This window comes from Alosa sapidissima, chromosome 16 (genome assembly GCF_018492685.1).
Source record: "Alosa sapidissima isolate fAloSap1 chromosome 16, fAloSap1.pri, whole genome shotgun sequence".
Taxonomy (NCBI): domain Eukaryota; kingdom Metazoa; phylum Chordata; class Actinopteri; order Clupeiformes; family Clupeidae; genus Alosa; species Alosa sapidissima.
Window position 1 is genome coordinate 23,509,159 of NC_055972.1, and position 24,109 is coordinate 23,533,267.

The 24,109-nt window shown below is 42.5% G+C and overlaps 1 protein-coding gene across 3 annotated transcripts; it reads left to right on the forward strand.

The window, feature by feature from the left end:
• Positions 1-678: 678 nt before the first annotated feature.
• cnnm2a (cyclin and CBS domain divalent metal cation transport mediator 2a) lies at positions 679-23,531 on the forward strand. Of its 3 annotated transcripts, XR_006023215.1 has the most exons (9): positions 679-2,373; positions 11,695-11,838; positions 12,123-12,260; positions 17,766-17,935; positions 19,078-19,171; positions 19,413-19,475; positions 21,118-21,296; positions 21,490-21,854; positions 22,936-22,946. XR_006023215.1 is itself a non-coding variant. In XM_042065066.1 (8 exons), the coding sequence occupies exons 1-8, from the start codon at positions 873-875 to the stop codon at positions 21,745-21,747; spliced, it is 2,547 nt and encodes an 848-aa protein (XP_041921000.1). In that variant the 5' UTR covers positions 679-872; the 3' UTR covers positions 21,748-23,531. The 3 variants fall into 3 exon arrangements, 2 of the variants coding, with proteins under 2 accessions (XP_041921000.1, XP_041921001.1); XM_042065066.1 differs by having other exon boundaries at positions 21,490-23,531; XM_042065067.1 differs by lacking the exon at positions 19,413-19,475 and having other exon boundaries at positions 21,490-23,531.
• Positions 23,532-24,109: the final 578 nt, after the last annotated feature.

Consider the following 24,109-nt stretch of genomic DNA (forward strand, 5'->3'; position numbering starts at 1 on the left):
CCGGTGGTTTATTCATCAAAACATATATCAAATTGTTCATTCCGACAAGGTTTTGGTTTATTAAACTACCTTCCACTTGTATTTAAATTAATTTATGCTAATAGTTTTTCTTTAATGGTCTGGAGTAGGCTACGTTCGGAAGAGAAAAATAATTATGAATAACCTACACAAATCCACCTTTAAATGACACGACAGTGTTCGCACCAATGTGGCCATAACATAGCCTATAAAGAGTCATCAAGATCACCAAGCCAGACGAAGAGGCACTGTGAACGCGAATTGCGTAGAAACCAAATACATTAAGATCGTTTGTCCTTGGAAAGTAGAAATACATTAAGATCGTTTGTCCTTGGAAAGTAGAAATTCAGCCTGTGAGCCTGGTGAAATTGTCTATGAAACCAACTACTCACCATGCAAATTAAAATGCCAGTCACCGCTGTATGGAACATCTGTCTTTAACCTCTGACAGCTGTTCGGTCATTAGAGTGTTTAGATTGGATGCCAGACACCACTCCTACTTCCCAAGACCTCCCACCTTAACCACGGATTGGTCGTCCAATAAATCAGCCGCACCATTCACGAGGATGTGGCGTTCCTTTGCATGTTTATTTTGAGTTGCCATTTGTCCAAGGAAACCATAAGACCCACCCTTCTGTGTATACACCACATCATTGGATTTTAGGACTGTCCATCACTGTACATCTGGAATAACACGAGTATTCACATAGTCCGCGCTACCGTGTAGCCTGCAGGCCACGGGAGAGGGTGAGTTATGGCAGTTTTAATGTTTGACGTGAGACAGGCCGTTGCGAAGATGAAAGCGGACTCCGATTCACTCTGACTTCATGCACCCTTTTTTAATTCAGTAAAACATGCCCACTGTCAACATGGCAGAGCAGTCGACTGCAGTGCCCTCTCCTAATATGGCGGCACTTAGCCCGGCTAGATCATTGACTGTTATTTTCTTAATTGTCAGCGGCTATCTGGTAAGCTCTACAAATGGAAAGGAGGGGACAGAGGAAACTGTCATCATAGGTATTAGGCTGGAGAATTCGGACGAAATATCCTACATGGATGGAGGCTTTTTGCGCGTTAGCGAGCGCTCGCGTGTCAAGTTGAGGGTCTATGGGCAAAACATTAACAACGAGTCGTGGTCCAAGATTGCCTTCACTGAGCACAGGCAAACAAGTGTCCCGAAGGACGCGGATAGCCCGTCAGACTTGAACCTGCAGAACCATGGCGATGCGTATTCGGGAGAGACATGCGGCATCCGCTCCTCTGATATAATTATTCTTCCCCATGTGATAGTGGACCGAAAAACATCGGGCTTGATTGAAATAGACGTGAAACCTCTACGGAAAACAGAGAAGAGTAAAGCTTACTACCTTTGCATTGCCACGGCATCTGCCGGCCCACCAGGTACATCGGACGGGTGGCCTGAGAACACCTGGATTTACCACGATGGCCTAGACACCAAAGTGCTTGTGGTGGAGGAGAAAAAGTTCCTCCTACCGTTCTGGCTCCAGGTGATCTTCATCGGGATGCTGCTCTGCCTCTCGGGGATGTTCAGTGGGCTAAACTTAGGACTTATGGCCCTTGACCCCATGGAACTGAGGATAGTTCAAAATTGTGGGACAGAGAAAGAAAGGAAATATGCAAAGAAGATCGAACCTGTGCGAAGTCAAGGTAACTATTTATTGTGCTCTCTTCTATTAGGAAACGTCCTAGTAAACACAACACTGACGATTTTGCTGGACGACATTGCTGGGTCGGGTTTGATAGCCGTGGTAGTGTCCACTATTGGCATTGTCATTTTTGGCGAGATTGTACCTCAAGCTATCTGCTCACGGCACGGACTGGCGGTGGGTGCAAACACAATTTTTCTGACGAAATTTTTCATGATCCTCACCTTCCCTGCTTCATACCCGGTGAGTAAACTTTTGGACCATGTACTTGGACAAGAGATTGGCACTGTGTACAACAGAGAGAAACTGTTAGAGATGCTGAGGGTGACGGATCCCTACAATGACTTGGTGAAAGAGGAGCTGAACATCATTCAGGGTGCTCTGGAACTCAGGACCAAAACGGTGGAGGATGTGATGACCCCCTTGAGGGATTGTTTCATGATCACTTCAGAAGCCATCCTTGATTTTAACACCATGTCTGAAATTATGGGAAGCGGATATACCCGCATCCCTGTGTTTGAAGGGGAGAGGTCCAACATCGTAGACCTGCTGTTTGTTAAAGACCTGGCCTTCGTGGATCCGGATGACTGCACGCCGCTGAAGACCATCACCAAGTTCTACAGCCACCCGCTACACTTTGTCTTCAATGACACAAAGTTGGATGCTATGCTTGAGGAATTTAAGAAGGGTAAGGTTAGGAACGTTTTCTGATCTGTCATGCACCCAGTGGTGTACCCTACCTAGAAGAGTAGACATTCTTTTTTGCATTATGTAGCCTATGGCACTGCACACCTAATCTTTCTTTTAATCTTTTAAGTGTTCTAAGTTCATAACTTAACGCCCTCAGTCACCCTATGTGAGATTCATAGAAAGATTATTGCCGAAAGATTGCTGTCAGACATGTTACTCAGTGTACTCAATAAAGCCATATAGTTTATGATCCTGTAATTACTATAGTTCAGTGAGTGCATACGGTAGTATCAAGGGCTTAAATAATAGTTTTAGGTGACACCAATACTTGTGCTTTGACCTCATCTCTTTCCCTCCCTTGGATCTGCCTTAGAATATCAGTCCACTTCACGCAGAAACAGGACTAGTCCCGGCCCATCCGTTGGATACAGGCAGGATTTGGTCCAGGTTTGTGCTGATGCTGAATATTTACCTGGGGGTTTAACCAGGTCCTGTTTACACTTGGGTCTTTCAAATGTGCTTAGGGCAACCAGATCAAAAGTGAACAGCTGAGGCGCATCACTGTTTACACCTGTGCCCAACTTGTATATCCAGAGATGTTGTTGACCACTTGTGTTCCTATTTCATTAGGAACACTGTTCACCTCCACTGGAAGTCACCTTGTTTGAGGTGAATCTGGACACATTAGTGTTTACACTACAAAAGATATGTGGTCAAATGCATACCGAACCACCTCAGCAAGTAACTTGAGTAATCGCATCACAATACATCTTGGTGGTTATCCCTTGTGATCCCGTCAGCCAAGATGACCCTAGTTATTTCCACTTGTAAGCTTGAATACATCAGAACATACGTATTTAATTAACAGACATCTACGTTTCTATTAATGCTTGGGCCCAGAATTATTGTCTGTCATAGGGCCCAAATTATCTAGCAGCGGCGAGGTAATGGAATTCTTCAGCACACAGTGCATGCACTGATCCACTTGAGCCCCTACCACAATGGTAGTAGTGATAGCAGACTTACAGAGTGGTCTCTGCCTTAAACTGCACTGCAAAGTTGTGATTAAAACACCTACTGTAAGTACTGTGTGCTCAACAGTGGCTTTTTCGGGGGCTCAAGATTGATAGGATGACAGAGCGATGTCACCTGAAGGCGTTGTGCATCTGAGACAACAGGTACACAGATGTTTACAGCTTGGCCGTTCCCTCACCTGCCACCCACCATATCTGCCCTCCAGCAGCCACAGATCTCTTTAATGTAGATAAAGGGCCTCTCTACGCTCTCTCAAACACTATATTGTGTGTGTGTGTGTGTTTGTGTGTGTGCCCACATACCTGCTGAGTAATATCGTCCTGACGCAGCCATCATTTTATGCTTCTCATTCTAAACGTATAAAGTGACACTGCAGGACCAGTCACACAGGCACTCTGGTTGGCACTCTGGAATACAAATACATAAAGCAGTGGTTGTCACTTCCCATTACGCAGTGTACTGTGTCTCAGTTCCCTTGCATTGCCATCTGCCTCCAGTCTAATAGCCAGGCCAGGTCATCTCTCTTGTTAATGTTTACAGAGTTAATGTCCTCAGTGGTGTCTGTCTACTGGTCTCTGTCTGTGTGTGTGTTCCCTATGAATGTACCAGCATGACTTTCCTGAACCAACACCACATATTATGATTAATTCTGTATTAATGTAATGCATGAGTCATCTAAATAGCTCCATAAAACCACTCTATTCATGATCCTGTAGTAGTCACAGTCATATTTGGAAGGCATGCAGAGGGCCTTCCCAGAATTAGTTTGTACGTCTGTAAGAGTCCTTAACCGTGAGAGGTAAATCCTTTTGAGAATACTTGGGTCTTTGGCATAGTTACATAATCACCGGTGTTCACTGGACTGTTACCTGGACTGTGTAGTATCAGTAGCTCATTGCTGTAGAGCAACCGTGTGATGCTAAGAATATCAGTAGTGATTAGTGATCTATTCATTGAAGTTCAAAGAAAATCATAAAACAGTCATGGCATAATCAAGTACTAGTATACAAATAATTCTGCACCTCACAATAAACATCAATAAAACAAACAAAAAAACTGTTGCGGTCAAACTGGAAGGGCAGTGAAGCCTGCTTTAGTTTCTCAGAGTAACATGTAGAAGGGATGCCATGTTTGTGATAAAACAGACTATCATCAAGTTAAGTAAGTTGCTGTCTGATAACGTAAGTAAAATTGTCTCATTTAGTACCATTCAAATCTTGGATTCTATGGATTCTATAAAAACAACTACATTTTATACCTCATAGTCTCTATCGTTGATGTATATATCATGTTTTCACAGTTGATGTATATATCATGTTATCTCACAGTTTGTTGATGCCCAGTTTGGCCCAGTCCACTGAGTGCCCAGTATGAAGGCCCTGCCGGTAAACGCTTAGCTTTTTAAACAGGCCAACATTCCACCAGCTGTGGCACAACAGGAAATGGACTTAAAACAGATTTGGACAACAATTGATATGCGACCGTTTTACCGCACGAGGCTCGAGTCCATCAACAAAGCCTGTCTTAGAATCCCCCAATCGACCTCTGAAAGGGGCCGCTGATACCGTGTGGTTATGTCAGAGGTGTTTACTGCAAACAAACCACCTTTTAAATGAAACCTACAAAGTGAAAAAAAAAGTTCTCTGTTGTCTATTTGCACCCGCAGTAATAATGCATAACATATAGTTAAGGATTCCTATTCAATTCTTGTTTCTTTCCATTGGTAATTTTTCATAGTAATTTAAAAACGACACAAGGAAGCATAAAAACAGACTACCTCTGGCTTTTCCGCTGCACGATTAGAGGCACAGTCTTTTGCCTGGCAACAGTAAACATTGCATTGCACCGTTACCTTGGATAGCTCCAGTTTTTAGAGGGTTCTCATAATTGGCTGTGAACCACCACTCCAGAACAGGAGATAATAACAATATTATTAATGCGGTAGATAATTTAACAAGCACATCACACACAACACACACATCCAGTACAGCCACACACAGTTTACAGGACACACACATCCAAGTTTGATGATGTTTTGTTTGGGGGAAAGGGGAGGGTTGTTATCACCTCTGATGTTTTGTGATGGGTGTGTTATCACTTGTTATGTAAACTGGTGATCACTAAGGCAGCCAGCCCCATATTTTGGCTTTCCCTTGTGTTTATGAAGCGATGTTCCCCCCTAGGAATGAGAGGTATTCATGTGGGCTCGGAATGCCCTAATCCTTTAAGCGAGCCCTGGGCTTCACAGGGTTAATAGGCGTTTGTGTGGCGAGAGCCAGGTCATTAGCCCATATTGACATTGAGTCACGTCATTGCACAAACTACAGGCTGTTTTCCTGTCAAGCCACTGTGCTTTTAGGGAAAGGGATTAGTAATTGTGTTTTTGGTCACCTCAAAATAATATATACATACATGTCGCTAGACATATTATTACATGTTGTAAATGGGCTAGGAGGTGATGTATTTGGCTGAGGAACACTGCAACATGTGCAAATCCACTTTGTATTATGTTCTTCAAATGGTGATATGTGCATCAGTATTTAAGCTTAGAGATATGCATCACAGATAATATTTATATACACATATACATTTGTCTATGACTTCCTGCTCTGGCTTAATTGAAACCCAGACACGTCAACAACCCTCTGTGTATGTGCTGGGAACAGCAGTAGGACTTGGATTCCTGCGACTCTCACGGCGTGCGGTCACACCAGGCTTGGCCACTTTCAGTGGGGACTTAACTTGTTGTGCCTTTGAGGCTTTGTGTCACAGCTAATTGTTTTCATTTAGGTATTAATAAGGATTTGCACAGCTTTCAATAGCCAGGGCCAGACGTGTTCATGTTTCCAGGCTGCTAATTGCCATTGGCACACTTCAGTTGCTCAAATACGCTGATTCCTAGTTTTTTTCTTTTCTTTTTAAGGTGGGGCTATTAGCGTGGGATTGGATTGATTTGCCAGCATCACTGGGAGTTGTGGAGGGTGGCCGTGCCCTGGGAATCATGTGTGGGAGTGTAGGGAGGTCTGATGGATGTTTGCTTCATAAGGGAAAATGTGGTGAGGTTTAGTTGCACCTATCTCTTTCTCTCTCTCTCTCAGAAAGCACATGTGTAACCGGATCAGTGTATGAAATAATCAACAGAATCATTGTAAAGCACATTTTTGGATCAGTAGTCACATAGGCTGCTATGGGACCCTGTTGTTTGGTTCTGTCTGTCATGAATGGAAGCACATCGCTGCACTTAAGCATGCAGTTTTACAGAGCACCATATTTTAATCAGGTGCAGGTGTATCACACACTGAATTACAGAATTGCTTGGAGATGTTTGTGCATGGGAAGGGTTTTCTGCAGCTGCTTTTCTTAATATGCATAAGGAACTCAGTGTTCATATCTCTCCAAATTCAAATTATAGCCCTTTTCAATTGTTTGTTTAACCCATTGTCTAGTTTCTTTGGAATACATTGCTTGGTTGCTGACTGGACCACACAGATTCAACATGCTCAGTGCATTTAACCTTTGTTGCACAACTGTAGATTTAATCTTTCCAGACTACTCAGACATGACCATTTTGAAGTATCCCATACTTAACTTGGGATCAAATGTCATCAAGATCAACCCTTTAGAGACCTTGGGATGCCTTGTTTGAAAAGGACCAGACACATTTCCCATATATATTCATTGCATTGAAAAATATTCATGGAGAGCATCATTGAGTAGCCACCCACAGTCTCAGGGACTATTTTTAGAGAAATTCCATTATGGAAAAAATCTTAGAAAAAAAACCCCCATTCCATAAATAAATGGGAATTGAGAGAGCAGTTCTGTGAGGCAGATTGTGTTTGTTTGAGTGTGTGTGAGAGAGAGGGAGAGGAAGAGTGTTTGCATGTGTGTCAGTGGATGTTTGAGCGGCAACCGAGTATCTAACCTAGACGTTTTTTTTTTTGGAGCAAGAGCCTGTGCTGTGTTGGAATCAACACTATAGTGTTCTCTAATAAGGTATAAATTCTGTCTCCAGCTCACAGTCAAATGTCATTGTTCAGGTCTTCTGTGCACAGTACGTCTGATTATCCATCTTCTTCAACTCAATCCCACATCCTCCCAACCTCACCACTAATAGCCTTTTTCCACCGACAGAACCAGCTCTGTTCCTGTTTGTGAATCAACATTTGAACCGGTCGGGGCATTTCAATCAAACAAAACGGTTCGGAACCTGGCACTTTGTTTCAGAGCTTGAACAAGAAAATAGTTGTTTTTTCCTGTGAACCGGAGTGGGCGTGTCACTTCAGAGGGGAGAACCGTTCAGAAGGGAGAAGGCTTAAACCATGCATTTTCCCTCCTTATCAACTGTTGCCATGAGTAAACAAAACTAGTCAACTAGCACTAGACTGCAGACGTTAACTAGCATTTTACACAGCGCATTTCTGCCATTTTTACAGGACAACTGTCATATCATTCTCCCATTCATGCATCTCATTAAACTTTTGTTTTGCATGCAACACCCATTGTTGATGATGTACCCTGGGTTTTTTTCTAAACTGGTGGAAATGCGGGCTGGTTCACTAAATAGCACCCAAGTTCAACGAATTCTGAATGGAACTGGTTCAAGAACGGGTTCTCTATCGGTGGAAAATGCCTTAAGAGCATGACATTCACATCTCATAGTTGCAGTGTAGTTGTATCCCCCCCCCCCCCCCCCCCACACACACACACACACACAAACTCACTCACACACTACAGTTAACCCAGAAGAATTTGTTTGAAAATATGTGTTGTATTTCAGACAGCCTTAGTGCCAGATTGAGAGTCTAAGCAAACATACTAAATGGCCGTCTTGCTGTGCCGGTCAAGGAAGTATGAATGGACATTGTATGTTTTCCTTAATCGTTGGCATTCCTTCTATGTTTCTTGAAAGATACTTTTGTGGGAAACTATGAAAGTATGACTGACCTAGTCATTGGTCATTCTTTAGTCATGTTGGGGTCCACCAGAGCATGCTGGAGACTACGCACGGGCCTCAGACTGCTGTTGACGTAAACATCTGTCTTCACGTAGGGTTCAAAAAGGTGTTTACACAGCTGTCACAAAGTCATAAGTCTTCTACCATTCAAGAATGTGTGTGTGTGTGAGAGAGAGAGGAAAAGTGTGTGTGTGTGTGTGTAGTGTGTGTGTGTCATTCATAAGAACATACTGAGGCATGGAAAACCTTTGACACAGCGTGGGCGTTCTCCAGGATCCCAGATCACACAGTGACCGACTTCTTGGGCCGGGAACTTGGAACTTGGTGCCATGCTGTTGCCCACATTTGGCCTGCGCCATTTCTACCGAACATTCTGTAAACGTGGGCATTGCCTCTGGCCAGCACCTTGCGTTTTCCTCATGTCAATGGGAACTTTGATGTGAATACAAGTGGAAGAATGGCTGGGGCCAACAGGGAAACGGAGAAAAGGACCTGTTACAACACCAATACAAAAATAAAGGACTAGTGTAGTAGATCTAACAAAAAGGCCTTTGTATGTAGTGAACTGTCAAGGTTTCCATGTTTTTAGCAGACAAAGTTTGAGCCTGATGTAAAGAACCATTTTGAACCTGTTCTACCACTCACAAAAATACAGAAAGCATGCTCATTGTACGCACAGATGTGCTTCTTAGATACAATGCATAGCATAGTGTTTTTGTTACGCAGATTGTAGGACCAGGGGTTAATAACTCCAAGGTCCAACATTTGGGTTGCACAAATAGTGTGAAAAAATACCTCTGCACATCGCTTTGTATGAAAGCATCAGCTAAATGTATAAATGTTAATGTATATAATGTATGAAGCGGATTCATAGTGGAGACATGATCACATACAGTGTGTAGTCTTTTGCGCAGCGAGGTTGGCCATGATTTACTGAGCTTGTCAACATGAGTTTGTTTCCTTGCGGATGGTTCTTAGTGAGTGAGACTCAGAGGACAGCAGGTCACACCGCTGTCACTTCGGTGAGAGCTGCAGCCGGAACGCAATGGAAACTTCATTTTGGGGCTAATATTAGCCCTATGCTCTGGAAAATTCCTTTGAAATGATCACTAGCTGAGAAACAGGAAAAGAATTTTCTTTAACGTTTTGGGTTGACAGTGCCGGGCAGGAATCTTTTTTTTTCTTCTTCCCTTTTCCCTTTTTTTTCCCAAAGCTGCTTATCGAGGGGGTCCTGGGAACCCAGTTGTGGAAGCATGGGAGATTTGTAAAGAAAACGCGGCAAGATTTCTGCTCTCAGTAACTTACGTCGACTAGTCTTTGGGCAGTTTTATGCTCATTACAGACTTGAGATAAGGTTAGAAAACAGTACTATGCAGTGCTTTATCAGTGTCTCACCCATCTCCCATGTGTCCTAATAGTCCAGGCAAAGTACCGTTTTACGACAGACTAATTGTAAAAGAAATTTTTGCAGCTTAGATCATTTCTATGAGGTGTCCAGAACAACATACTAAAAGTCCTAAGAAATCCTAGTTGAGGAAATATGTTAAATTCTCATCAATCCAAGATGTGTGCCAAGAAGGCCAGTACACCCCCAATGGGGCTATTTTCTCCCTTTACTCCTATCAAAATTAAACTTTACACAATGAAAGTACCTATGAAAAGTACATTTCTTTGTATTACAAGTTTCTTTGAAAATTATGTGTCCTAATGTCCTAATTTGCATAGGCAGAAACACCATTCATATTAGTCTATGGGCTAGGTGGGGTCCACACTATATAAACCATATATTTTCTGAAAGGATGTGATCTAACATAGGTTTTGACCTTTCTCACCCACCCCTTTACTTTGCTGCCCATTGATAATACATAGGGTATGAGTAAATCGGGTATATGGCTCATACCTTGGGGTCTGTGCCATTTAGGAAAAACTGTTTCAACCATATAAACCATACATTTTCTGAAAGCTTATACCCTCAGGATGTGATCTAACATGACATGAAACATGTCCCATCCTCCTCATTAGTATGCTGCCCATGCATAACACATGTGGACCCCTCCTAGCCCATAGACTATATGTATGACAAATACATAGGCCCAATCTTCATCCAATCATCCTACTGCCAATGGGTGATGGCAATGCTGCTTTTAGACTGGCCTCTAACCTGAAAACTGCCTGGCTTGGTAGTACCTGCCAGGGGTATATCCCCCGCCAGTATAGTCTTCAGGGTCACTGAGGCACACACACAAGCCTCCCCACCACGACAAGGTAGCAACAACAGGGGAGTTTTCTTTTTTTTAGTTTTTCTTTTTAAAGTTTTTTTTTAAATATATTTCTTTTTAAAATCCAGCCTGGATCCTGGAGCCCTTCTCTGTGGCTCTTGGTGCTGGCACCCCCTCAGTTCCTGGTTTGTTCTTTGCTTAGTTCTTCCCCTCTGGGTCATATTCATCTGATAAATCAGGCAACTGTGAGTTTGTAATGACTAAGATGGCTATTCTGACTTTTTTCTGATGTTATCTGTGGGGGAATGTCATTAGGTAAGGCTTGTTCGCAAATAATAATAAAAAAGAATTTAGAAAGCAACTGGTAAGATTGTGCAATCAATTATTAAGGTCAATTAATTCTTAAAGTCTTTTTGTGACAAGTGACTTCAAAGTTATCACGTTTATGCATACATTAACTTACTGAATGGACAAGATATGTTAGTTATTTGGTCCCTGTTTTTTCTACTTGTGACTTCTTGGCCATAAGTCAATTACGCCTAGTGTTGAGCTCATTTGCATATTTAAATGTTAAAAGAAAAAATAAGCCCATTAGGGTGTATTTTGGGCATATGCCATTAGTATGTTGCTCATTTGCATATTCAAATACATTTTCAAAGAAACTTGTAATACAAAAAAAATTACTTTTCATGGATACTTTCATTGTGTAAAGTTTTATTTTGATAGACGTAAAGGGAGAAAATAGTCCCATAGGGGTGTATTGTTGTCTGGCCTTATACTGGCACACATCTTGGATTGATGAGAATTAAACATATTTCCTCAATTAGGATTTCTTAGGACTTTTAGTATGTTGCTCTGGACACCTCATAGAAATTATCTATGCTGAAAAAAATTATTTTACAATTAGTTCTATTTTTGGCTTCAAAATGAGTTACTTTGCCTGGACTATTAGAGTATATGAAGTACTACACTGCAGTATGTTTTAAAAAGAACAGGTCTTAATTGTGGATGATTATGAGATTTCAGTTTGAGCTCATGCTTGCTGTTTTTGATTTGAGTCCTGAACTGAGATTTGTGTGTGTGTGTATATTTGTGTTTTCTGTCACAGGGAAGTCTCACTTGGCTATCGTACAGCGGGTCAATAATGAGGGAGAGGGTGACCCCTTCTATGAGGTTTTGGGCATCGTCACCTTGGAGGACATAATCGAGGAGATCATCAAGTCAGAGATCCTGGACGAGACAGACCTATACAGTGAGTATTTCGTTAGCAATATAAATCTCCTTTTGCTTTGTACCTTTCTTCACAGCAAAGGAAAACATTGTGTAACACAAAATGTCCTGTTTGCATTTGTCCATATATTTTGGGTGGCACCCTAGCCAACCATGCACAACCAAGTACATTCTGTTACCCTACAAAATCAGTATGACATAAATCTGTATGTTGCAGATTTATTGTTGCATACTAACTAACACTAACACGCATCAGCAGCACAAACAAACTTTCTGATGGAGATGCTTATTTTTTTCATGGTGTAGCCGACAACAAAACAAAAAAGAGGATAGTCCACCGCGAACGCAAGCAGGACTTCTCCGCCTTCAAGCCCGTGGAGAGCGAGCTGAAGATCAAAGTCTCCCCTCAGCTCCTGCTTGCCACCCTGCGTTTCCTAGCAACAGGTATGTCTGCCGCCGGTCTACCTGGCTGTCTGCTGGTTGCGTGTGAAATTGTGATGCCAGTCACTCCCAAGTGTGAAGTCTCAGTCTGGATCAGTTGCCTCACTCTCTCTCTTGTTAATCCCGTCTGAATGGCTCTATTTTCTCGCCTTTTAATGCATTGGTTTTAATAAATCATTCCACTTTTTGTCAACAGAACAGGATCCCTTTGTCCAAATCACATAATATCCCTCCGATCCCTTCCTCCAAATCACAGAATATCCCTCCAAAATTCTAACTTATAACCTTTGTGCTCTAGGTTTGTGTCTCCCCTTGGCCCTTTAACTCCTCAAATAATGTTCCGTGCTCTTTCTATCCTGCACTCCTTCCCACTTTCTATCATTCTTTCTCTTGGTATCTCCTAGGGAGCAAGGGCAGCCGTGGCCTACTGGTTAGCGCATCGGACTTGTAACCGCAGGGCTGCCGGTTCGAACTCCGACCAGTAGGCACGGCTGAAGTGCCCTTGAGCAAGGCACCGAACCCCTCACTGCTCCCCGAGCACCGCTGTTGTTGCAGGCAGCTCACTGCGCCGGGATTAGTGTGTGCTTCACTAATTCACGGATTGGGATAAATGCAGAGACGAGATCAAAAGAGTATACTTATACTTATAGATAGGGGTGGGCGATATATATCGTCTGCGATAATATCGTGATTGCTGTTATAACGATGTGCAAATTGACATTATCGATTATTTAAATTACTTAGGGGGAAAACACTCCAAATCACACATTGAACCCCCATACATTCACTAAGCCAGGAGGTGTATTAGGGGTTTGCACGGCGTGTCATCAGATCTGGACATCGCCATATTGGAGATAGTCTCATTAGAAAGCATTAGGCACTGAAATAAATCCCTAACATCGTCAAGGAAAATGGTTAATTATTGCCGTGTTTTAGGTTGTACCAATAGGTCAGACTGAGAAAAACATCTGGTGTAGGTATCGACTTCCAAAAGTTATTAAAAAAAAAAACAGGGAGAAGGGACAATAATGCCAGAACTTATCAGAGGAAGGGGGGCGCTTGTTGTTGAACTTGGTAGCAGCTACTTCGTCTCCCTCACCCAACTCATATGGATCTGCGCTGCCAATAATCCGTAATTTCTCGAAATATCACGCCTTTTCTTGTGGTCCAAGTCCTGCCCTATATGCCTTTGCATCTTAGACGCATTTTGATGAGCTTTTCTGTTGTTTAGACACGGCTACAATCACGTAAGATATCCAAAGTGCATAATACTCCATTGTACTTGATTCACTGAGTATCGCCAGAGCCCGTCTACGGAGAGCCTCCCCAATCTCTATTAATCCCATACAAACCGAATTTGGCTGCAGTTCACCAGAGTTCACCTAGATGGCGATAGCGGGCGAGTCCAAAATACATGGGGTCCTATGGAGCTACATGGCTAAATTTATTGTTTTCACCTATTTAACAAATGAAACCCTCAGATTTTATTTTATTTTTCGCAAAATGGATATGGATTATCAATCAAAAGTGAAATAATCCGGGAGTCATGTCCTTTCGTTTTCTTACAGGTTGGGTCGTTGTTGCCCATAACACACTAGCATTGATGCTATGCTATGCTATGATCATGCTAATGAATGACGTCATTGACACGTTTAAAAGGCTTTTAAGAACAATTAAGTGACTTTAAAAAATACAATGCTCAACCAAGTGTGTTGTCTTTGCCTCCCCTTTCGAATACAATATTCAAATTACTTGAAAAAAAATTATATCCCGAGAAAAGTGGATTTTGAGGGGTACTGCTCCATAGACCTCCATTCATTCTGGACTCTCCCGCGAGCGCCCCTAGATGCAGTACCACACCGGAAGAGTTCCGAGAGTGAAGGTTCTCCCCTTATTAGACATTCTCTGGTATCGCCAATAGAGCTGCACAGTCCCGCCCACAGCCAAAATGCGGTTAGGTGCCGGATGTAAGATTCCCATTCATTTGTCCCATTGACGTTTGGAAAAATCCGTATCTAAAGAGTTTTACAGCATGTCTTAGGCTAACCAGCTACGGCATAACTCATAAGCATACAACATATCATTTCGAGTGAAAAAACGAGGAGAAAATCCAAAAAAAGTCAAAGACAAGACTGTGTACATATTTTCATTTCCGAGCGAAGGAACTACTCATCCCATAAACCACCGCGCCTCACTGAATAATATAGGCAAAATCGGCGCGATTTATTTTCGCCATTTCCAACCGGCGACAGCACGCGAACCCTTTCCTCCAAACAGTGATTTTTATATAGTGAATGTGCAGTTAATAGCAGTTATTTCAGGAGTAATCGTGTAAATAATAGTGTTTTGATATTGAATTTTATATTTATCATCGTGTATTTTATATCGTGTGTGTGTGAACGCGGTTAACGTTAACGGCAGTGCTTCGTAACGTTACCTGACTCATCCTATGCTGTCATCACTGCTCAGTCGGGCTGATGCATGGTCTGCTCTTGGACCACCATATTCAGTTTATTAATTTGCCGTGAATTATTACACAAAATGTTCATTAAATGCACTAAGTATTCCTAGGTTAATGATTGATATGAATCATACAGTATGAAGGCTACAGTAGCCTAGCTAATGTTAACTAGCACTGCTAGCAGCATTAACGTTACCAACCTCCCTGCTTAACTCACCACAACTTTGTAGGTCTTGTCCCTCATGCTGGCCCTTACAAAACCCACAAACTGACTCTCGGACACACAACAGTCAATAATGTGACCCGATTTAAAGTGGCTTTCACCCCTTTGGACACTCACTAAAACATAATATATTTCATACCTGTGTTGCAGCATGTAGGCTAATGTTAGCTGCATTATGTAAATACATGTCGGAAATGCTAAAGGTTAGCCTGTCGGCTACCTGGAACGTTTGAGTGTTTAAACTAACATTTACAGTGGTCTATTTGATAGTGTATTGGCCCTGACTAAGTTCGTGTGATGTATAAACCCCAATCCTTGTTGATACAAGTACCAATATTCGTCAAGAAAGTTTTTAATCACATTAAGATTTTCGCCATAGGCAGTAAAAGACTCTGCCATCTTTGTCAATATTTTTCGCTGTGAAAGTTTCAAACTATGACCAACGGCCTTTCCACCAATCAGAGGCATCACTGTGGGATTGTGGGATTGTTCAGGATTGTGGGTAATGAAGTACTTATCCAAGAGATTGCGAATAAAAGGCATTTATCTCAAAACAAGGTTAGTGCCCCATGAACTCTTGGTGTCTATAGGAGCATATACAGTCGCTTAGTACAGCCGTAGCTGGTTTTAAGTCTACCACGTGCAGTTAAGTTTTTATGGCTTATACCGCAATTGTCTATAGACCTCTCCAGAATAAGTCCCGCCTCCTAACTTCCGTATCCATCCAACCTTCGGTAGTCAAATGTCTAATGGAAATAACATGGCGTTTTGAAAGATCGTACCTGTCAAACTCTGTAGGTGACAAAGTAGAAAAAGCTGCTGGGCAGATTGGCCTACACACTTCTGCCATGTAGTTTCCACTGGATTTTTTGATTTTCGGTGCCGTTTAAGTAGTATAGTCTATAGTATACTACTTAAACGGCACCAACAATAAAAAAAAATCCAGTGGAAACTAGGTGGCAGAAGTGTGTAGGCCAATCTGCCCACCAGCTTTTTCAACTTCGCTACCTACAGATGTTTTACCGGTATGATATTTTGAAACGCCATGTTATTTCCCATAGACAATCCACGCCCGGAAGTTGGATGGATACGGAAGTTACGGAGGCGGGACTTATTCTGGAGAGGTCAATGGAGAAATTGCATTGAATTTTTACATCCGGCATCGGCTGTGGGCGGGACTGTGCAGCTCTATATGGCCACGCGTGTTGGGTTACCATAGTGACCGGCCAGAATGTGACGTTGGTGCAAACCCCTAATGCAGAGAAGCCCCTGGCTGCAGCAGAGCAAGTCACGTGATTGCTAGTGGTCCACGTTGTCTAATGTTTAATGACACGCCTAATGTTTATTTTGTGCGGCTACTTGGTTCAAGTGGCATTGATGAGGTAAAGTCACGGTATTACATGTAATCATTAGGCTAGCTTTGGAGTGTTTTAATAGTCAGTTGTAAACAAATAAATCTTCTTATGTTACCCTTTTGTAAATGGACTGAAGTTCGCTCTAAATATCAACTTTTATCGATTATGCTAACAGTTAGCATCTCTATGGGATTTATCATATACATTAGCCATAAGCTAATGCATTAGTTTCTATTCTGTAAGGTCTGCTTAGTTTTACAGTGAAACACGTTTGAAAGGAACTTCAGCTTCAGACTTTCTCTTGGGAAACTGTCAGGCCTATCCATCCTCTGAAATGTGGCTGGCTAGACCATGTCATTGCCACACACACAAGTGGGGGCAGAACTGGAAAAGTGTCAGAGTGACAATGCATTGGTTTGGTTAAAAAGTTTTTTTTAAAGAATATCGACTAATTATCGTTATAAAAAAATAAAAAATATCGAGATATTATTTTTTGTCCATATCGCCCACCCCTACTTATAGACCCTTTCAACAATAAAAACAAAAACAATGCTTGAACGTTCTATTTGGTACCCAATCTACTTCCTCTGCATTAAGATAACATATGGAATGTTAAAATGGAAGCCTTGTGGGGCCAACTATGATGCTGATAATGGAACTCTCTTGAAAGGGTCTACCAAAGAATCTTTGGTCTATACTAGCGGTTTCCAAACTTTTTTTGCCGCGGACCACCTTTTACATCCTGACTCGGCTCGCGTACCCCCACCATCCGACACATAAAAACGGAACACATTCTATTGACGCATTCCAGGCATCATGTTTAATTAGCCACCCTACATGATAACAAATAACAAAATCAAAATGTGCAACTGGTCTATGAGGTCTATAAGAACAACATTAGACTGGTAGCACTTCACTGCAAACCACGCACTGTGGCTTTGTGGAGTCTGTTTAGGCTATATGCCTCGTCATACTTTTGTTTACTCCGCGCAGCCTTTTCTGTTTCATTCTTTCCCCCATCCCATCGTTACCTGTCTCCTGCTCTGTTTCTCTCACTTCTCTTCTTCGACCGCTTTAATTAGGCCTTTTGGACAATGTCCCTCTTTTTAGCCAGTTTTCCATGTTTGCATAGCCTTCTACCCATACTTCCACGAAACTAACGCGCCAGATATTCTGGCTGCCCGCAGGAAATCACGTGCATTGTGGGTAGCTTATATTTTAATGAAAACATAGCCTACTATAGAGTTTACAAATTATTTCCTTTAAAGAAAATTTCCATATCATTATAACCGGATTCGAAATGTATTATATTAATGAATCATTTTAAACACCTTTCCGACATCGCCCTTTTCATCTCGCGTACCCCCTAGTGACAGTACCACAGTTTGGGAATCCCTGGTCTATACTATCTCCTCTCCATTCCCGCTCCATTGCACTGTCCTCTCGCTTTCTCTCTCCCTCTCCTGTAGAGGTGGAGCCCTTTGGTCCAGCTCAGATGTCGGAGAAGATTCTGCTGCGTCTCCTGAAGCATCCTCACGTCATTCAAGAGCTCAAGTACGACGACAAGAACAAGAAGCAGCCCGAGCACTATCTCTTCCACCGCAACAAGCCTGTCGACCACTTCATTCTCATCCTACAGGTGTGCGCCAGACCCCGCCTCATCCCCCTTCACACTCTTCTGCCATCTTCCCTGTCCACGCAGTATTTTCACCGTGGAGGTGGACACTATGCTGTACAAGGTTCCCACAGGTCATGGAATTTCTGGAATATCATGGAATTTTAGAAAGTCTATTCCAGACATGGAAAGTCAGGGATCATTTTTGGGTAAAGTCATGGAATATCAGGGAATTATGTTGTAGCAGTTTAAAATTTTCTTGCCAAAATACACTAATACAAATATATTTCTACGCAGAATTTGTATATATCTGCTTATTAGCTTTTCTGCTTGAGTAGCCCAACTGAGTTTATTCAATGCCTATTTATTCATCTCCTGCTCTAAAAAAGTAAAAGATTCTTGACCGCTACACGGGTGCTCTGAAATCATTGTTCGCTAGATTGTACTATTCATTAGTAAGTCATGGAAATTCAGGTTTTTTGTCAGGGAAAAGTCATGGAGTTTTACATTTGACTTAGAGTGGGAACCCTGGCTTTAGGAGTGATGTGATGCTAGCTATCTACTTTCTCCACCCTAAATTACACTATGTCACAAAACATGTTTTTAAGAAACGTGTAGGACAGATTGAAGTATGTATTGTGTGGGGGAAAACTTAACGGTTTAATACCTTTTAATAATGACAACCGCTGTCTTTGTGGCTTCTGTTATGCTTTGAGATGTTTTTACACATCTGTGGCCAAATCAGAGGGCTTGGACATTCAAAGAAAAATATAGATATAGCTGAAGCAGATAAACAGCCTTACTATACATACTTCAGCCTTACCACATTCATTTACCCTGCATACATCATCATTATTATATTAGTTATATCTGACAACAAAGGGTACTTTTTGCACCTTTAAGGGCTGACTGTCACATACAAACTGAGTGAAGAATGATTAATATGTTAATGTGTTAGTCTGTGTGAATTGGTTTTGTGAGAGATTTATTGTAATGTTGTTTTAAAACACTTGGAATGCTAGAATCAGCAGCAGATGCTGTTAATGATCCAACAGTGGATCAGCGTCATCTGGGACACTGTGCCATTGAAATGGATTCTTGAGGATGACTTGTTATGTGTTGAATTGCAAACTCATATGTATGAGGTGTTCCGTGGTGTTTGGCAGGGTAAAGTGGAAGTTGAAGCAGGCAAGGAGGGAATGAAGTTTGAAGCGGGGCCCTTTTCTTATTACGGAATGCTAGCCTTGACCTCCTCCCCAGGTATAGTAGTAAACAAACACACACACACACACAAATACACCAACACAAAGATATAATGATTTGCCTGTGCCTTGAAGGGCCTTGTAGAATTTACTATATTCCCTGCTTTGCTCTTAACTCTTGTTTTGAGTGTGGAGTGAGACACTTTACTTCTGGTGTGCTCTCGTGATTAAGCTCTGGTGTCTCTGATCAATTCTTCTCTCTCCCCCTGTGTCTCTGGGTCTCATGCTCTCCTCTCCAGTTCCTCTCTCCCTGTCTCGAACCTTCGTGGTCAGTAGGGCGGAGTCTTTAGCTGGATCCCCAGGTACCAAACCCTAATCCCGCCCACCAGTCTCCTCTTTAATGACTCTTCCTCTCACCCTCCCTCCCTTCTTCTTCTCTCTCTCTCTCTGTCAAAGTCAAAGTGTCTTTCACTATCGTTTCACTCTACAGTAATTTCCTGTGTATTAGCCACATTGTGTATAAGCCGCAGGATAGTGTTTTATGCAAGTTAAAAGAAACAAAAAACATATTAATACCATATTAACTGCCCCCGTGTATTAACCTCATAGCTGAAGAAATTTTGCTAAATCAATGTATAAGCCACGGCTAATAGTTGGGAAATTACGGTATATGTACATAATCATGTGAGTCTCTTTCTTTGGGGCAGACTGTAAGACACTATGACATGAGTACCACTCTCGGCAATGTAAAGAAGTCGGTGATGTGACCATTAATGTAGTGCCAAATTAATGTCATGTTGACTTGGTGTGCAAATAGCAGTTACAGAGACTTCATCCTTCTCCCTACAAATGTCTTATCTGTTAACACCAATGCAAAAGATGAAGAGAGTAATACATACAGTAAATGAGGGGTAGGAAAAACGTGTAATCTAGCGCATGCATTAAATCTGTGGGGGTTGACCTTTTTAAATAGAAAAATCAAGGCAAAAAACCCAAACATAAAAGCTCTGTCATTAGAACATTAGAAGTCATTAAAAAAGTTCCTCTTGTGTTTGGTGTCCAAGCAAATCTGAGAAGTATCTGACATTGCCCCTGCAGAAACCCTGTAGTTCTTCAAAGTTATATCCATACCTTAAGCCAATGAAGTGCTTCACTTGAGAAATATGCATACGTTGAGTCCAGTTTGAGCCTCTCTTTTGAATTCTGAAAATATATGCACATTTGCCTGGACGTTAAAGAAGGCCGGATTATATACAGTGCATTCCTTTCACATGACTGCAGTAATTCTACCCTGGGGACACTCTTTGAACTGATTCTTTAAGGACCAGAGGACCTAATCTCACTTTAATTGGAAAAGAGCTGTTTGGGAAATATTGTGACTTTTTCAAACCAAGTTTGTTTCACGTAGTCTGTATATATATATATATATATATATATATATATATATATGGGCTGTTTCCTTCTTCTCTCTGATGCTCTCTCTCTCTCTCTCTCTGTTTGGTTCTCTTTCCCTCACACTTGTATGTTTTAGTATTCTGCCTCTTTCTCGGTTTTCACAGTTAATCAGAACACAGCATGCCTTCGCATTTTCCATATCATTAAGTTTGTAGCAGAGTCTGTGAAATGCTGATGTTATTGTCTAGTATCGCCACCCAGTGGCATGGTTTTATATCTTTCCAATAAGAAATGCCTGTTTGAATCATGTAAAATTAAATAATTTCAATAGGTTAAAGTTATCATATAATAATTATACAATAATATAGTCACATTTTGTGGTCAGGAGATTTTCTGTAGATAGTGTTTTTATATCACACTTTAGGTTACAAGTCAAGTATATAATAATGTTTCTTATCTTACATGTCTACATTTCTAAACTTTATATGAACTCATCACCATAATACTATCTTGTGTGTGTACAAATGTTGCTGCTTCTATGTAGATGCGACCATCATCTGCATTTTTGTGCACAAATGTAACTATCCTCTGTTTCTTTACCCCCTAAAGAGAACAAATCACCCCCACGGCCTTTTGGTCTGAACCACTCTGACTCTCTCAATCGATCGGACCGCCTTGACGCAGTCACACCAACTCTGGCTAGCAGCAACAACCAGCTCAATGCCTTCCTGCAGATCTATGTTCCGGACTATTCCGTCAGAGCCACATCGGATCTCCTCTACATCAAGGTCAGCATTGACACTATCAGAGAAATGGTTTAATATTGTTTTGTCAATGCTGTCCCTTGTAATTCACGTTGCTTAGTTACAATGTTGTCCTGTCCTCCCTCTTCTATATATCCTTTTCTTCTCTTCCTCATCTCTCCTGTTCCATCGCTCCTCTTCTCTACCGTACTCATCCCCCGCTTTCCATCGGTCACAGGTCACGAGGCAGCAGTATCAGAACGCCCTGACCGCTTCCCGCATGGATAAGACACCCCAGTCTACCGACGGGGAGTTTACCAAGATCGAGCTGACCCTCCCCGAACGGTCGACCGGCGCTGTGGACGACTCAGTCAGCCCGCTTCTACCCCAGCCCAACAATGTGCACGTGCACGGCAACTCCAACTGCAATGCGCACTCACACACAAACACACACTCACAGTCAAACCACACGGGCCACAACGAAGGCGCCATCTAAGCGTCTCCACACACACACACACACTCGCTCACACACTCCCTCACACACACACACGCACTCGACACACACACACACACACACACACACCCCAGAGAGTGGAGGTGGGAGTGGGGGTGAGAGACAGAGAAAGAAATCGAGTGAGAGTGAGAGAGAGAGACACACACAGACAGAGAGAAAAAGACAAGTTTTTACCATCACGAGAAGGTCACAAGAAAATACAATCCACAATCCACAGGAGACAGGGGCAGACAGACCGACAGACCAGTCCGGCGTCAACGCCGCGCCGAGCCGAGCCTCACTCGCACCCCACCCACACTGGACCACCAGAGCTACCGGCAGGCCTCTGCATGGGGCATTGCTGAGGGCAGGGATTTATCCCATAATTTCCCCCCAGGTGACCACCTGGAGTAGAGGCCAACCTGACAACAACGGACCACAGACAGCTTACACAGGGGCGCTGCCAGGGTGCCGCAGGAACCTGGGGATCCTTTTCAGGAGGGAGCCTAGAGGCGGCACCTTCCCCTTCCCTCCCCCACCCCACCCCCTCAGCGAGGGCACCTCAGAGAGGCCCAAGGCCCAGCCAGATGGGCCCCTTGCAGCCTCATGTCGAACTCAGGTCACTGTTTACGGTGCTCTGCATGACCAGGACAGTGAACAAGCTGAGGAAGTGCCGTGTGAAGGATCATAAATAGCGACATACTAGCGACGCATGCACACACACACAGAAAAACACACACGCACACATACATACGCATGTACACAGAGATTGAGAAAAATAGACCTTAACGTGGACAACTGTCCTCAGGCTCTACACAGAGAAGTCTTACACACCGCTACTCTTTGTTGAGTAGCTCACCCCTGCACTGGTGAACTTCAACACTCACACACACTCATTTTAAGCTATGCTTGAATAGGACGTCTCACAGGTACAGGCTCCGGACCCTCCATCCACTTCCCCACCCCCACACATAGGGCAGCGGTGGCTCACAGAGACGAGCCAGCAGTCCTCGTCTGCTGTGGGCCCAAGAGGAACACTCTTGAAGGAGGAGGATTCTTATCCTAAAGCCTTGGATTCAAACGGTCATTGTAACTTCAACGAAAAGTCTTTAATCCCACAGGGCACTCCATTCATTCGTTCGTACATTCATTCAGTCAGTCAGTCCAATGAGTTGGGCCGTTCCACTGGAGAGAGCGTGTGTGTGTGTGTGTGTGTGTGTGTGTGTGTGTGTGTGTGTGAGAGAGTCCACATGGGCGCCAGAGCAAGAGGAAGCGCGTTTGAACTGCTTGACCAAAGACACTGGACAATGGAGACGGCAAAAACAAATGCATTCACCAGGGGAAGGGAGGGGGCATGGAGAATTTTGACTGTGCCAAAAAGAAACAAAGAAATGTCTTTTGGTGGCTACACATGGTATTTATTTCCCTGCTGAAAGTAACGGTGTGTATTCATGTGTGTGTGCGTGCGCACAAGTGCGCTGGTGAATACATGTATTGTACACTTACAGTACAAAGGCAGTCGGTGTATGTTTACATGCAAGCGCCTTTTCATTTGTATATTTAAGTAGATAGTATTTTTTTTTCTTTTTTTACTTTGGTTATATGAAGAAGAAAAAATCTCAAGGTACAGAATTTTTTTTTACACTGTTCTGATAAGCTGTCTGTTTTAATCACTAGTCTTAAAGACCATCTTTTATTTTAGAGTAGCTACATATGCCCTTATGTTGACATGATTGTAACAAAGTGGATGTATATTTTTTAACTTATAGTTAGCTATGACAATGGTGTTAAAGGAGAATTCCGGTGTGATATTGACCTAAAGTGTATCGAAACATGATACCGAGTGTGAACGTATGTCTCATAGCCCATCTCGGCTTGTCCCCTGCACTCCAAAATCTGGCGCTAGTTAGCCGATGCTACCAACATCTTTTTCAATAGTGGTGCTTCGGCATCGGGCTAGCCATGCAAATAAATCACTGTTTTACACCCATTTACGAGGCTCAATGTATCTCCACACTTCATTGGTAGACTTCCGAGGGCCCTGACATTTAAAACGAGACATTGAGAACTTTGAAAAAGCACTGGTAGTTTACTTACAAGACGATTTATACAGACAGTATCTTCACGAAGTTTAGCGTTTGCAGCCATCTTGAATTTAGTCACGATAAGTCGAGCAACGAGTAAGAATGAACAGCTATGATAAGGGATCAGATTCCAAAAATAATTCAGTGGAAATGCATGGATTCCAGTTGCTGCTACTGGAAGAAACTGGAATCCATGCATTTCCACTGAATTATTTTTGGAATCTGATCCCTTATCATACCTGTTCATTCTTACTCGTTGCTCGACTTATCGTGACTAAATT

What these genes read in the sequence shown, in the direction of transcription:
- cnnm2a (XM_042065066.1), top strand. Translation starts at nt 873, where the DNA reads ATGCCCACTGTCAACATGGCAGAGCAGTCGACTGCAGTGCCCTCTCCT. An exon ending in AGCCTTGACCTCCTCCCCAG is followed by an intron (nt 19,172 to 19,412) that starts GTATAGTAGTAA and finishes TCTCCTCTCCAG; the next exon opens with TTCCTCTCTCCCTGTCTCGA. An exon ending in CGGATCTCCTCTACATCAAG is followed by an intron (nt 21,297 to 21,489) that starts GTCAGCATTGAC and finishes CATCGGTCACAG; the next exon opens with GTCACGAGGCAGCAGTATCA.